The following is a 14566-nucleotide window of genomic DNA, read 5'->3' as shown; positions in this document are numbered from 1 at the left end:
TTTTTAAAAATAACATTTCACATTTGAAGTAAATTAAATTATATAAATTAAATTATATTTTAAATGTGAAATACTATTTAAAAATATTTTTATTTTCAATTAATTTTAAAAATCAAAAATTTTATTTCTGGATATAAAAATAATTTTATGATATTATTAAATAAAATAAATGAATTAATTATATATTTTCTTTAATTTTATAAATTATAAATACAAATGCTCTTTTAAAAGCTTCATTTGAGAGCATTGGCTAGATAGCATTTGGAGAGCATTTGGAGAGCATTAGCATTTAGTAAGTGTTTCTCTAAATGCTTTTCTAACAATTGTTGATTGGATAATGTAGAGCATAGTGCTAATGCTAATGCTCTACCAATCAAAGCCTATATCAAAATGAGTGGTTGAAAAACGTAATCCAAAAAGCTGATGTGGTAAAATTAAAAAATATTTATTTTTACTATAAAGTATCAAATAGAAAATAACTAATATATTACAATTATACCATTAAAGTAATAAATTATATATTTCTAAATAATAATGAAAATTAAATAGACCAAAAAATAATTTAAAATTATTGTTCACTGTCCTAAAATATTGACAAAAATTTCAAATACATAAATTATTATTTGTAACATAATAATACATATTTTATTATTTTAATATAAAATTATAGTTTGCAAACAAAAGCAACTTAAATAATTGTTGCAAGCATAAGAAATGCTCATAATATTTTTTTTATGGAAAATAGCTATTTACAATATATAGTTAAAGTTTACTGAAAAACAGTTAAATAAAGGCAGATGATATATATATATATATTAAACACCACAATGGACATGGTTTAAAGGCAGATGATTAAGGAAGCAATATACAGATTTAAGAGACGATAGAAGATTACCTATTACCTATGTAACCAAATTATTTATGACTGTAATTTTTAAAACTGTTGTTATCAGTTTTTTTAGGCATGGACATGCACAACGGTTAGTCTTTTCTTCCGTCTTTCATAATAAAATATTAAACAAAAATAAAAATATGAAAAATTAAAAAAGAGAAGCAAGAGGACTGTATTTTCTCTGAGACTAGATAAGAGACTAGAGTCTCTTTATAAGAAACTCTGGACACAACTATCATTTTTAAAACTGTTGTTATCAGTTTTTTTAGGCATGTACATGCACAACGGTTAGTCTTTTCTTCTGTTTTTTATAATAAAATATTAAACAAAAATAAAATATGAAAAATTAGAAAAGAGAAGTAAGAGGGCTGTATTTTGTAAATGTCAAAATAAGAGAGTTTTTTTTAAAGCTGATTTATTATGATATTATGAGAAAGATTAAAAAATAAAAGTGTTAGGAGAGTTTTTTTTTTTTTTGAACACGGGAGAGTTTACCGATGATGATACACCCATGGCCCTAAAAATTTGTCTAGTTAATTCATAACGGGCTAAGTTGTAGACGGTCTGGGCCGAGTAGAAAAGTTAATTAATTAACAATCCAATTAAAGTACAAGCTAAAGAAAGCAAAACACACTTACCAAAAACAAGAAAAGACTTGAGCACCTAAGCTTAAACTGAACTAGCAAGACGAATGGCAAACCGCAGTGGTCAAACTAATCTACAGCTCGCACTAAGAGACCTTGGCTAATCCATGAGGCCGGACTCGGTAGAAATCTGCTTGCTCAGAGCTCGTCTCCATGTACCTTTGAGTTATCAAAAATACTAGGATAAACGAATCATGTCTGAAATATTCAAAATTCCGTTATATGATTAAAGTTTTCATCTTGGACCTGACTACTAAAATCAGCCTTCTGCTTGATCCTCGGATATTCACAACTTAACAATCTACCTTAAACAAACATACCTACATTTTGTTTTCAACTATGCTTTATGAATGATGACTATTATTCAAACATAGCATATAAGAGTTTGACATATTGACAAAAGAAAAAGCACAAGAACTTGACTTTTGAAAGATTCTTATTTTTCTCCGGTCATATTTTGTAAGCTGACTTTTCTTCCTCTACTCCCACTACCTTTTCAAATATATAAGTCCAACGACATGTAAAGCATAAATGAAACTTCAAAGAATAAACAACATTTTTTTTTGGTCAACAGAATAAACAACAATTTACACTTGAAAATATAACTCTTTTTTTGTTCAAAAAAAAAAAAAGAAAATATAACTCTTTTCTTTTTTTTTCACAATAAAAAACCTTTTATGTACAACAAAATCTGTAGAGGCAAGAAAACCCACAAGCGACTCAAAACTCCAATGTAGTAAACAAACAAAAACAAGAGTTAATCTTTTCCCTTTTTGTGTATGTTCAAACACAACAAAGAGGACATCTAATGAGTCCATTCTCATTGCAATCAGGACATGTTTGAAACCCATACTCTCTTCCTTCCTTTACACTCTCATCATCATCATCTTCTTCATCTTCATCTTCATCTTCATAGTACACTTTGCAACTCCCTGAACACGTCTCACAAGGCACAAACCTTACATCTCCACAAGCCTCACATTCTACCCCATTACCATCTCTGTTTTCTTCCACCCTCTCGCATCCTTGTAGAAGCTTCTCAAGCTTCCCATCTTCATTCAACTTCCTAATCTCCTCAGCTCCTCCGAGATACTTCCTCCCCAAGAAAACTCTAGGCAATGTGATCCCAACACCATTGCTAAATTTATCACCTAGCAGCTCCTTCAGCTCATCTTTAAAACCCGAATGCATCGATACATCTCGCTCATCCACTCTAATCCCAAGGCTTTTCAGTATAACTCTAACATCACAGCTTTCTTCATATGTCTTCCTTATACCTCTAAGGCTTGTGAAGTAGAGTATCACTTTGTCTTTACCAACAGCTTCCTCCTCTTCATCTTCTTCATCAGAGAACTCAAACTGTGGGTTTAGTTTCAAATCATGAACCGAAATGTGGAAAGGATGATTAGAAGGGAGTTCTTGGAGAGACTTCCTGAACGAAGAAATGATCTCTGGATCGAAATCGTCGAGCCCTTCTTCCTCCTCCATCTGAAGCCACAATGGCTTTAGATCACAATTCGACTTTGTACGTTCACAATCACCACCACGAGCAAGTTCAAAGGAGAAGCTGCTAACGTGGTTTGGTGAACGAAGTCCATCTTCAAGCCCATCCATCATCTCCCAAGTATTGATCGTCTCCGGCTCTCCCGGAGGCGTCAAGATAGGAGTCTTGGGCACAATCTTGGGGATCTTCCCGCTCATCATACTTGACCATACTTTAGCTTCCATGAGCTTAGCCTGCATTTCCAAACTCGACCTCTCCTTGTCTGGCCTCTCTCTGACTTCCTTAGGACCAAACCCATCTCCCGTTTGGTCGGCGACAAGCTTCCCGCTGAAGTCTAGCAAGTCTTTGTGGTCTTGTCCGAAAGAGTAGTCGCAGAGCTTGAGAGATCCGAAGCTGGAGGAGCTGAGAGGGACCATGTGGGGGCTATCGTCGGAGCGTTGCGATGGGTGGCGCACAGATTTGCTTCGCTGAATGTCTACCGGAGAATATCCTCTCCGGCAATGGATGCATTTCTTACGGTGGTGCTTCGAGCTCGCACAGCCCATGATAATCGTTAAAACAGATTTTTTTTTTTAAAAAAAAGAGATTTTCTTTTTGTTTTTGGGAATGAAAATTGAAATAATGAGATTTGGAGACAAGGGTTTGGTGAAATCAATGAGATATATCGAGATTTGCGTAAAAAAAAGACGAAAGAGAGATCGTAACGAATTACCAGCAAAGAATGGTGAAAAAAACAGAGACGAAACAGAGGACGAAAACAGAGGATTAGAACAAAACAGAGACAAAACAGAGGACCAAAACAGAGGATTATTTATTCTTGTGAGGACCAACCAGGGATGATTATTAAAGCTAGGAGGACAAGATCATCATCGAGATTCTTCTTCTGGTTCGTATTCAGCCTCGTTGTCTGGTTTCCAAAATCTCTCTTCCTGAAAAGTCGCAGAAAGAATGTCGCGTTTTAGAAAATGATTCAAGAATTTTTCAGAAATGTTTCATTCTTTATAAAGTCTACAGAAACTTCTTTTGCCATTTGGTAGTAATTTCTTTGCATTGACTCCTTCTAGCTTGTAGTCGTCCCCTTTGAAGGGGCGTGAGGGAGGCAACTTTTCGGATATAACCTTTTTTAAACGATTTCTTAAAATAAGGAATAGTTTTTTATGGCCTTTTGTTTAATTTCATTGTCTTTTTCTTGTATAGAGAATTTATTTTCTATGAACTTTTATTTATTAGTTCATTCTACTAACCAAACATGATTTCATTCTATACAGAATGATAATTTTACTATTTTGAAAGAATCAAAAGAATTGTTGGTAAGCTTTACATTGTTACGAAAACAAATTAGTTTATACTAAATATATTAAACATATAAAGCTATTTTGAAAGGTTTTTTAAAAAAAAAATCAGTGCAATTTAATATTTTATTTCTTATATCAATTAGAAATTTCCGGATGCCAAATTTTTTTAATTGAAATTTCCACACTCACCTTCATATTTCCATGTATATGATTTTTTTTTTTTTGAAAATTGGCTTTCAAATTAACTGCAAAGAAAAATAAAAACGTTTACAAGCCCGTTGGACTTAAGTTAAAAATACAAACCCACTAAAAAACTCATAGTTTGGAACTGATATATGGCCTGTATTACCAAAATCAAAGTTGGAGTAAACCGAACGACAATTTGTCTTTTTCTTCCAAAAGACGCAGAAAGAGTTGGGGTGAGGCGGAGATTTCAGAGGGAAGATCGGGACCTGATTTAAATCATGCAAGTCGGATCCAGGACTGTAGTAGTTGGGAAGACAGTCTTGGGTTAGTCACCCGGAAACTCTGAGTTCTGTTTCTAATCTGAAGATCAATAGTTTTGAAGAGAGAGTCGATGGAGCGATAGGTGTTAGAGTGCAACCGTGCGTTTCTCTCATTCCAGACCCAATAAATCGTAGATTGCCAAGCTAGGAGGACAAGAAGTCTATGAGGTCTCGATGAACGGTCCATTGGGAGGCTTTTCAGTTGCGTGATGGTGTCTGACCAGGAACGGTTTGGAGTGAGCCCACATCTCCTCGCGCTTATTGCCCATAAGTCGAAGGAGAAGTTACAGTCGAAATAGATGTGATCACGGCTCTCAGAAGCATTGTTACACAGCAAGCAGAGATGTGAAGCTGAGATTCCCCAACGAAGCAAGCGGTCTCTCGTCGGGCACCTATCCAAAATCATTAGCCATGTGTGGAAGTTGTGACGAGGGATCCCATAAGAGTTCCAAACCACAGTAGCCCAGTCAACCTCATTCACTGTTCCTCTAAGATAGGTATAGACATCACCAATTGAGAAGGTGGTGGTGACCCTACTATCAATTTCCCATTCGAAGTAGTCTTTATCTGAAGTTAAATTGACAGTCGTCAAGTGAATCTGAAGTTGGGTTTGTTGCTCTGATCTTGCAGGTGGGAGACGCCAGTTACCGTTCCTATAGAGAGAAGCTACCGTTGCAGATAGTGGGATGCCAAGTCTTGAGCCAGTCAAGTTGAGATAGGTAGCAATGCTTCCAAAAGGCGACCAATTATCAAACCAGAACCGTGCCGACATACCATTCTCTAGTCGAAGCTTGATGAGCGGGAAGACTACATCTTTGAGCTTGAGCAACTTGTTTGCGAGCCAGGAGAAGGAAGCCTTCGGTTTGGTTGTCCAATAGTTGTGTATTGAGCCTTTAAGGATTACCTCTATAAACCATGCAACCCAGATCGAGCCAGACCTGAAAAACAGAAGCCACACAAGTTTCAAACAGCATGCTTTGTTCCATGTTTGGAGGTCCTTTACACCAAGACCACCTTGCTGCTTAGTTAACACGACAGTCTCCCAAGCTACCCTTGCGGTGTTGTGGCTTGTGATATCCCCTTTCCAAAGAAACACACTACATAAAGAGTTTATCCGGTTCACGCAAGCTTTGGGAAGAATGAAAGCCGAGCACCAAAAGGTAGTAATTTCTGCTATCACTGTTTTTATTAGCAGTAGTCTTCCAGCGAAAGATAAGGATTTGACTGACCATGAGGAAAGTCTCTTTTTTATTTGATGGATCAAAGGTTCACAGCTGACAAGGTTTAACTTTCTGGAATTCAAAGGCACCCCTAGGTAGCGAATCGGGAGCTCTCCGCAGATCATACCAGTAGAAGCTTGGATTGTGTCAATGACTTGGTCAGGGAGCCCTGAGGCAAAGAAGCTCGATTTCTGCATACTTATTGCGAGCCCGGACCTTTGCTCAAACTCTTTAAGAACATGCAGCACCTGTTGGACAAATTCGATCGAGCCGTCTATGAAAATGAGGAGATCATCAGCAAATGATAGGTGCGTCATCTTCATCTTCTTACAGTTAGCATGGTATTTGATTTTTTCCTGAGCAGCTGCAGAGTTTAGCATAAAAGAGAGGCAGTTCATGGCGATTACAAAAAGATAGGGAGAAAGAGGGTCTCCCTGTCTCAGGCCTCTTTTGCCTTTAAAATAACCGTTGACCGTTCCATTGTAACCAACCATGAAACTTGTTTTGCAGACACAAGCCCTGAGCAAGGTGATGAAATGAGGAGGCAGGTGTAGAGTTTCAAGACAAGTGAAGAGGAATTCCCAGGAGAGAGTGTCGAAAGCCTTGGCGATGTCTACTTTGATGGTAATTCTCGAAATTCCTTTGTTCTTATGATAGCCATGAACTAACTCCCCAGCTAAAACAATATTTTCCACTAGCAAGCGATCTTTCACAAACGCCGTTTGGCAAGGTAGAATTAGGTCTTGCAGGATAGGCTTTAATCTCGCAACCAACATCCTTGAAATCACCTTATAAACTGTGTTTAGACAAGCAATTGGCCTGTAATCTGAAACTTTTGTAGCACCCGGAAACTTTGGTATGAGGGAAAGAATGGTGGCATTAGTTGTGGTAGGAAGGAACCCAGAATGGAAAAAAATTTGTGTTGCAGCCACCACCTCTCGCCCTATAGTTTCCCAACTTGCTTTGTAGAAACCAGAGGTTAATCCGTCAGGCCCAGGAGCTTTATTTGGGTTTAGCTTGAAGAACATTGCTCTTATTGCATCAGCACTTGGTACTGATAACATTAGCTGGGATTGTTGCAGGGAACATCTGAACTGAATGAGATCCGCAAACCAGGAGTGAGGGGACCAGATAGCAGGTCTCAAGTAGTTTGACGGACCTAGAATCGCTTTGAAGTGCTCTACCGCTAGTTCACTCATTTCCATCGGGTCAGTAACCAGGATTCCATTGCTGGACAGGAACGACCGGATAGCATTGTAGCTTTCTCTAACTTGACACATGCGGTGAAAGAAGGTAGTATTGAAATCACCTTCACTTAACCAGTTTATCCGGGATTTCTGCCTGAAGTAACTCTCTTCAATTTGTCTTAGGAACAGCCACTTTTGATGTAGATCACGTTCTTGTTGGAACAAAAGCGGTGTTGGGGATTGAAGAGCTAGTACCTACGCACATTGAAGCAAACTGTAAGTGTCAGCAACTCTCTCTTGAAATTTAGAATAGTTCTCTTTATTTAAATTTTTTAAGTCACTCTTTATGATTTTCAGTTTCCAACAAAGCTGTGTCAGAGTCGAACAAATGTTTCCGGCCTCAACCCATGCGCGTGAAACCATCTCCAGAAAGTTGGGATGTTTGGTGAGGTAGTTTTGGAATTTGAAGGGTTTAGTTCCAGCTTTAGGTAGGGTAAAAGCGAGGTCTAGCAGGCAAGGCGAGTGATCAGAGAACAACTGAGGTAGGAAGGAGGCAAAAGCCTGAGGATGGGAGGAGATTGTGGGGGAGTTTACAAGGAGACGGTCAAGTTTTTTTCCAATCGGGTAAAAAGGCTGATAGTTGGTCCAGGTATGCGGGGGTCCATTGTATCTCAGGTCAAAAGCCCCACATTGAATGAAGCAGTCTTGCAACTGGTACATAAGGTTGTCAGGAGTGTTTACAGTTGGGGAAGAGTGATCAGCAGGGTGAGTGATTTGGTTAAAATCACCCCCAATGATCCATTGCTTGCTGTCAAGGTTTAGAGAAGCGTGAAGTTGCATCAACTCAACCCAGAGATCCACCCTTTCCTCACTTGTATTAGCCGCGTAGACTGAGGTGAAATAAACTGGTTCTTTGTTTGGGAGAGTGAGCGTACAAGTCATGGATTGTCTACTTTGCTTCACAACTTGCAGTCTGAGCGGATCTTTCCAGATAAGAACGATCCTTCCATCTTCATCAGAGGAATGGTTGGAGACATAATTCCAAGTGTTACAGATTTTGGACATAATGGGAGGCAAAGATAGTTCCTTAATATGAGTTTCTAAAAGTGCACCAAAAAGAGGTTTGTGGGTAAGAAGCCAAGAAGAAAAAGGCCGATGCTTATCCGGATCATTTAAACTCCGGACGTTCCAAAAAAAGAGTTTGACACTCATCAGATATGATTTTTGTTGTTAAATATCTTTTGATTTACATTAAAATATTTCAAAATACTAAAACAAAAAAAAAACACATTGATTTTTAATATATAGTATTAGGAAGCATAAAAATGTAAACCTGAATTTTCATCATTGTCTATGACATTTCGTATGTTTATGATATTCATATTATTGTTTACTATTAGAATTAGTCAAATTTAAAATTTAGTAGTAGCCAGTTATTCCACAATTTGGATATTACAAGATAAACATATTATGGTTGATAACTTAAATTTAGTATAAAAGTAAAAATTCAAAAGTGATGTAACTTCAAAGCAGTAATAAAATGATAATGGCAAATGTGAAAAGCAGCATTGCATAACTATAAGTACTTTTAAGTTACAAAAAAAAATTCAAGTATTTTTATGGGTAATGGATCAAAGTTACTGTCACTGATAAAATGTTTTCTGCCTATTCAGGAACCTATTTCTTACTAAAATTCGAAGTTTGGTTACTTTTAACTATACCTGCCCACTCTAAAGATCCTAAGGTGGACACAATGGTTACATGGATTTGAAACTATTCGTATAGGCTGGCTGATTCAAGTCACGTTACAGACTCCAAATAATATCTATGTCCGCTTGTATCAATCTAGATTCTCGTGATTGACTGTTAGCATAACCTAAATGCCTAATAAAAATGGCCTAAATAACTACAGTGTAATCTTCCCACTATGTATAAACAAAAACATTAAATTAAAACTCGAAACTTGCAAGTCGATGTACAATTCAAACATGACGGAAAACATAATATATATACGAATATATGTGTGTGTAAATGTATGGTTTGACTGGTTATAAAACAGAAAAGAGGATTTTATCATAAACAAATGAGGTTTGATATTAAAGAAACACAAAGGTGGAGGTCTATGTTGTCATACTTGCTCCGTCTGATTGTGTGAAATTGTGAACATGATGGTAACTCAATAGGTGCATGCAGCATGTACTAGTGCTATGTAAAAACATCCCAATGTCTCTCTTTTTTTAATAACTTTGATGGATTACTTTTTAGGGCGAGATTTTTGACGTAATAAAAGAAATATGATTTGTATGATGAAACACATGTTTATGGTTGAGATATTAATTTAACATTTAGTTTTTTTTTTGGGTGAAATTTCTGATAAAGTTGTTTTTAATGTTGAGAGTTTAAGCCGTTGTTCTTGATTTTGTTAATTTTTTGAGACTATAATTTGTTTTTCTCAGTCTTTCGTGTCTTCTGATTTTCCCTATACTAAAGAAAAAATTTCGCCACGCGTATTCGTAGACTCAATAATAACATTTTTAACCCAACTTCCATTATATTATGTTCAATTTTTGATAACTCATGTAATGATGTGTATCAGTGTTAACTATAAGTTCTAGTCTTAGGAAATTTCAGGATTTTCTTAAGAATCCGTGATGCAAAATAGCATGGTTAATCCACGGGCACAAAGGCACGAACTAAGTAAGTAACAAAAATAAATAAAGCTTAGTAGTTCGTACTATCCAAACTAAAACCAAGTTCCACTAACTTTTTCGTATATTTCATATTGCTTTCAAACACAGATGTAAGCCCAAGTATTAGCCTTAATTTCAGAAATAGTGCATTAGTTACATGTATTGTACTCTCCAAATATTTTTTTGCTGCAGCTATACGAAAACGACAACAATTGTTCTCCCCAAGTTTAGCCTGGCATTAAAAATGCATACTTTGATTCAGCACAAAGCCGGCTATTTAATGTGATCATATTCTTAATGCTAATAAAGTTGTATAAAGGCTAAATGTCTTGAATATAAGTCGTTAATATTGAAGACAAGCCCAAAGCATAGTCATAAGCCCATGTGTTCTAGGGTTTCATTACAAGCAATTCTCCTTCTACATTTTTTTGCTAACCAAATCTGTTTGCGACTGGTGACAACTTACGTTTTATCTTCTTTTAGTTCTTTTGCTAATAAAGCTCATTGAGCTATGTTTATATTCAGTTCTTCTCTTCTTCATTAGCTCCTTTATGAGCATAAATAATCTTGTCTTGAAAACATTCACAGTTAACTGGTAGCTAAATTGAAAGGTAAATTAGATGCACAGTATGTGGTAATTAGTCATCAGTTTTTAAATTTAAAGTATGTGAGGTGAAAGAAAGAAATAAATATCGATCTGTTTAACCTCAGTAGGTACTAAGTAGCCAAACTAAGACTAAAAACCGAAAATCTTGGTTCTGTTTGGTTCAGAAACTCCGATTTTTTAAAAGTCACACCCTTAAGTAGGTGTGTCTTACGCTTTCCAACGTCAACCAATATGAGCCATTAGACTTATCATTTAATCAATGATTGAATAAAAATACTTTCACGGAAATGTTTACGCCTTAAACATCAAACTAAGTGTAAGATGAATGAAGACAAAAATATTGAATAGTATGCAAATATTATCGAAAATGGGGAATTTGGAGGGAAGGAAAGTGCGAAATGGGTTACTTAGTGGCTTAATGGTCTTCTGTCTGGTTATGTTTGGCCGTTTGGAGACATGAACTAGATGGCCTCCACTAAACCTTGTTTTAATAAACTGATTAATTCAGTTAATTATGATCATTCTTTTCATTATACACTAATATTTAGGTTATGTTCATATAAATACGTAATATATATACATATATATTTGGCATACGAGAAAATGAATGCATATTAGTATTTAATAATTCAGTTCAAACAGGCCGGCACTATTAACGACTCACCTTGGAACTTCTCTAACTATTTCTACAAGTGGGGCTCTTCTTTGTATCGATAAAATCTTTTGTTAACAGTTGATCGAAAATCAAATGGTGCGAACATAAACCTTTCACAAAATCGTTTGCACATGCATTTAAAAGCAAAAAAAAATGTAAGAAACATTAAAGTTCTGAAACATATGACGAGTAAAAGTTCTGAAGCATAAATGTTACAATACAGCTAGTTAGAAGTTTATACACAATCGTATTTAAGAGTTCATATTAATTGTATGTAATTGGATATCCTGATAGCCAGTCTAACCCGTACTCATATGATAAAAGCGGCATCCTAATCTAATAGGAGCACTAACATAACATAGCTGGAAGGTATTTACTCGTTGTTTCAATTCAAGTTACGTGCTATTTGTTATCAGAATATATACACATATTAATAAAAAAAATTTAAATGGCCTTCAGCTTAAAAAAAAGATACAACCCCGTGGGGTTAGTTTGCAACTTGCCCAGACCACCTAACAACATTTAAAGCCCAATTTAGATATACACATAGTATCACTAGTCGAAAATGTTGTAACAAGCGCATGTTGGGTGTGACTCGTGTGACGGATAAGTCAAGAGCTTAAACAAGCATGACCAAAACTTTAGCATGTATTGTTTGCACACAGTTGAACAAATCAATTTCTCAAGTATATTATAATTTGATCATTCTAAATATAGAATGAAGAGAAACGCGGACGGCAACATAAATTCATAAAAGAAAATGAAACATGAGAGAACCACTTATGCTATTATTCTCTAGCGACCTTAAAGTAATCCACAATTTTCTCCGTTTCACTTAAAATAGATTTCTCAAACCATCTATATAAACACAACTCTCCAAGAAACTCAAATCATCAAAAACTCAAAAAAAGAAAGAAAAACATTTATATAACAAAAAAAGAAAAGAAAAAAGAAAAAAACCAAAATGGCTAATAAAAACGTACTAGCATTATGTCTGATGTTTATATTAGTATCAAGTGTGATCTACGAGGCGCAAGGAACGTTCTTGTTAAAGATGTACTTGAGGAGGAAGTTTTTCAAAAAGGCAATGCAGTTTACACCTTTCGCATGCAAAGGTATGACATTTTTGTTGAACAGACTTAAAGGTGGATGTCCCGCGACTAAGGGGTTCAAGACTTTCTTTTCACTGTTCATATCTTACGTGAACTTTATCAAAACGGCAACGGTTTCGAAAACCACCGATTCTCAGCTAACAACAAAAGCCGACGGCCTCGCCAATGCTGTATCTGTATTGACTGGTGCTAGAAAAGACGTAAGTACCAATTACCATAACCCTGAGATTGTTTTCCTTTTCTTTTCTTAAGTTTTAGGAGCCATATGCAAATGTTTTACTTGCCTATGCATAAATAATATTTTTAAGTAAGTAATGAGATTCTATAATTTTCTTAATGATCTTTGTTGTGGAACAGGTGAGTAAAGATTTCAGAGAGACCATACTGTCAATGGGAAAGACTTTGATTGAGCAGAAGAAAGCTGGTACGCAGCCTGTAACATATAAGCAAAGGAAAGTGTTGATCGTGGCTTTGGTCCAATGGACTAAAACAGTCGTTACAGTTGTGAAAACGGCCGTGGAGACAGCAGGAAAGACGATTGATACATCGAATCTCGGGCTTGACGTTGATGTTAATGATGTTATTGGAGGTGAAAAAGATGATGACAGCCCAACACCCACAACACCCACAACACCCACAACACCCACAACACCCGCAACACCCACAACACCCTCAACACCCACAACACCCACAACACCTACACCCAGTACACCCACTACACCTACACCCACAACACCCACTACACCTACACCCAGTACACCCACAACACCCACTACACCTACACCCAGTACACCGAGAACATCCACTACACCTACACCCAATACACCCACAACACCTACACCCAGTACACCCACCACACCCACTACACCTACACCCAGTACACCCACCTCACCCACTACACGTACACCTACTACACCGAGTACACCCACTACACCCACTGGAACTACTACCAACAATGCTGCTACCAACACCAACAGTCAAACCTCACAAAGTACCACATCAACCGCATCAGCCAAACAAGTTGAGACTCAAACATCCCAAGAAGTAATGTCCTTCATCTCTGACCTAGAGAAGAAGTATGCATCAAAGACAGAACTCAACACCTTCTTTGAGACACTCAAGTCTACCATGACTGCTACTTCAAAGATCGCTAGCACAGACGAAAAAACATTTGTTTCTGGTGTTAAAGCTGCTGCTGGGACACTATCTGAAGCGGCAGAGACTGTTACTGAAAAGTTAGGCACATCAGCTGAGGTACGTATGAAAAAAGAAATTTATATTTATGATTCCAACTCTCATATGTCTTATTCCTTTGATTAAAATTATACTCATCTTCTTTTTTTTTCTTCTTCTTCTTTGTGGTGCACTAGTCCAAGCAAAAAATAGAATCTTCCCAACAACAGTTGATGAAGACATTCAAAGAACTAGAAGATGTTAAAACGAAAATAGTGAGTGAGAGTAAAGGCAAGACAGTGTCCTCCACACAACAGACAGAGCTTAAGCAGACGCTCACTAAATGGGAACAAGTCACCACCCAGTTTGTGGAGACTGCTGCTTCTTCTAGTTCATCTTCATCTTCCACTCAGTCTCAGCAGATTCAGCAGTCCCATCAGTCTCAACAGTCTCAGCAGTCACAGAAGACACAGCAGACACAGCAGACACAGCAGATACAACAAGGCAGTATCTTGAGGGCTCAGACTCAGACTTGAGCTACACTAATGGCAACAAATCATCAAGAAAGACAAAACTAGTACCGCCAAATTTGATAATTAGTAGCTAAGTAGATGTTTTATTTTTTGTTTCAATAAAACTAAGATCGGTATAGGCCAGGAACGTGTACCTGTAGACCGACGTATGCAAATAATAACTTTGTAAGCAATAATGCTATAGACTGTATGCTCTCTTTCTATGTTTTACATAGAGAAGTAAGCAAGACCCATTAAAGGGATTTTGAATCATTTTCTTCTTGTTCCTACATCAACTAATGTCTCCAACCAAAAACACAATATATGCATAGTGATTCAACTCATATATATATATATAGATGGTATTAAGGAGTAATGAAACTTCTTTTCTTACATATCCAAGGAGACAAAATTTGCATTTACATGCAAGCTCGCAATTATAATCTGAGCTACATTCAGAGAATCAGAGCCGTGCTCACTAAAGAAAAATTAAAGCATTGGCTTAGGGCATCATTTCATGTAAAATTTATTCATAAGACATATTTATAAAATTATTGTTTTGTATAGTC

General features: G+C 36.5%; 3 protein-coding genes across 3 annotated transcripts; 1 reads left to right on the top strand and 2 right to left on the bottom strand.

Annotated features, from left to right (window-relative positions):
• Positions 1 to 2215: 2215 nt before the first annotated feature.
• LOC106316539 (uncharacterized protein At3g28850-like) lies at positions 2216 to 4073 on the bottom strand. The gene has a single exon (XM_013754440.1). The coding sequence runs from the start codon at positions 3583 to 3585 to the stop codon at positions 2320 to 2322; it is 1266 nt and encodes a 421-aa protein (XP_013609894.1). The 5' UTR covers positions 3586 to 4073; the 3' UTR covers positions 2216 to 2319.
• A 724-nt stretch (positions 4074 to 4797) lies between these two features.
• Positions 4798 to 8313, bottom strand: LOC106314090. The gene is made up of 3 exons (XM_013752030.1): positions 7669 to 8313; positions 6189 to 7503; positions 4798 to 5921 (listed from the first exon to the last, which is right to left on the bottom strand). The coding sequence occupies exons 1-3, from the start codon at positions 8311 to 8313 to the stop codon at positions 4798 to 4800; spliced, it is 3084 nt and encodes a 1027-aa protein (XP_013607484.1).
• Positions 8314 to 12092: 3779 nt separating this feature from the next.
• On the top strand, positions 12093 to 14293 carry LOC106315880 (proteoglycan 4-like). The gene is made up of 3 exons (XM_013753715.1): positions 12093 to 12512; positions 12670 to 13566; positions 13683 to 14293. Exons 1-3 carry the CDS (start codon positions 12165 to 12167, stop codon positions 14019 to 14021), a joined length of 1584 nt encoding a protein of 527 aa, XP_013609169.1. The 5' UTR covers positions 12093 to 12164; the 3' UTR covers positions 14022 to 14293.
• Positions 14294 to 14566: the final 273 nt, after the last annotated feature.

Source organism: Brassica oleracea, chromosome C9 (assembly GCF_000695525.1).
Source record: "Brassica oleracea var. oleracea cultivar TO1000 chromosome C9, BOL, whole genome shotgun sequence".
NCBI classification, from domain to species: Eukaryota; Viridiplantae; Streptophyta; class Magnoliopsida; order Brassicales; family Brassicaceae; genus Brassica; species Brassica oleracea.
The sequence above is the reverse complement of the archived record's forward strand: the minus strand, read 5'-3'. Positions and strand labels throughout refer to the sequence as shown.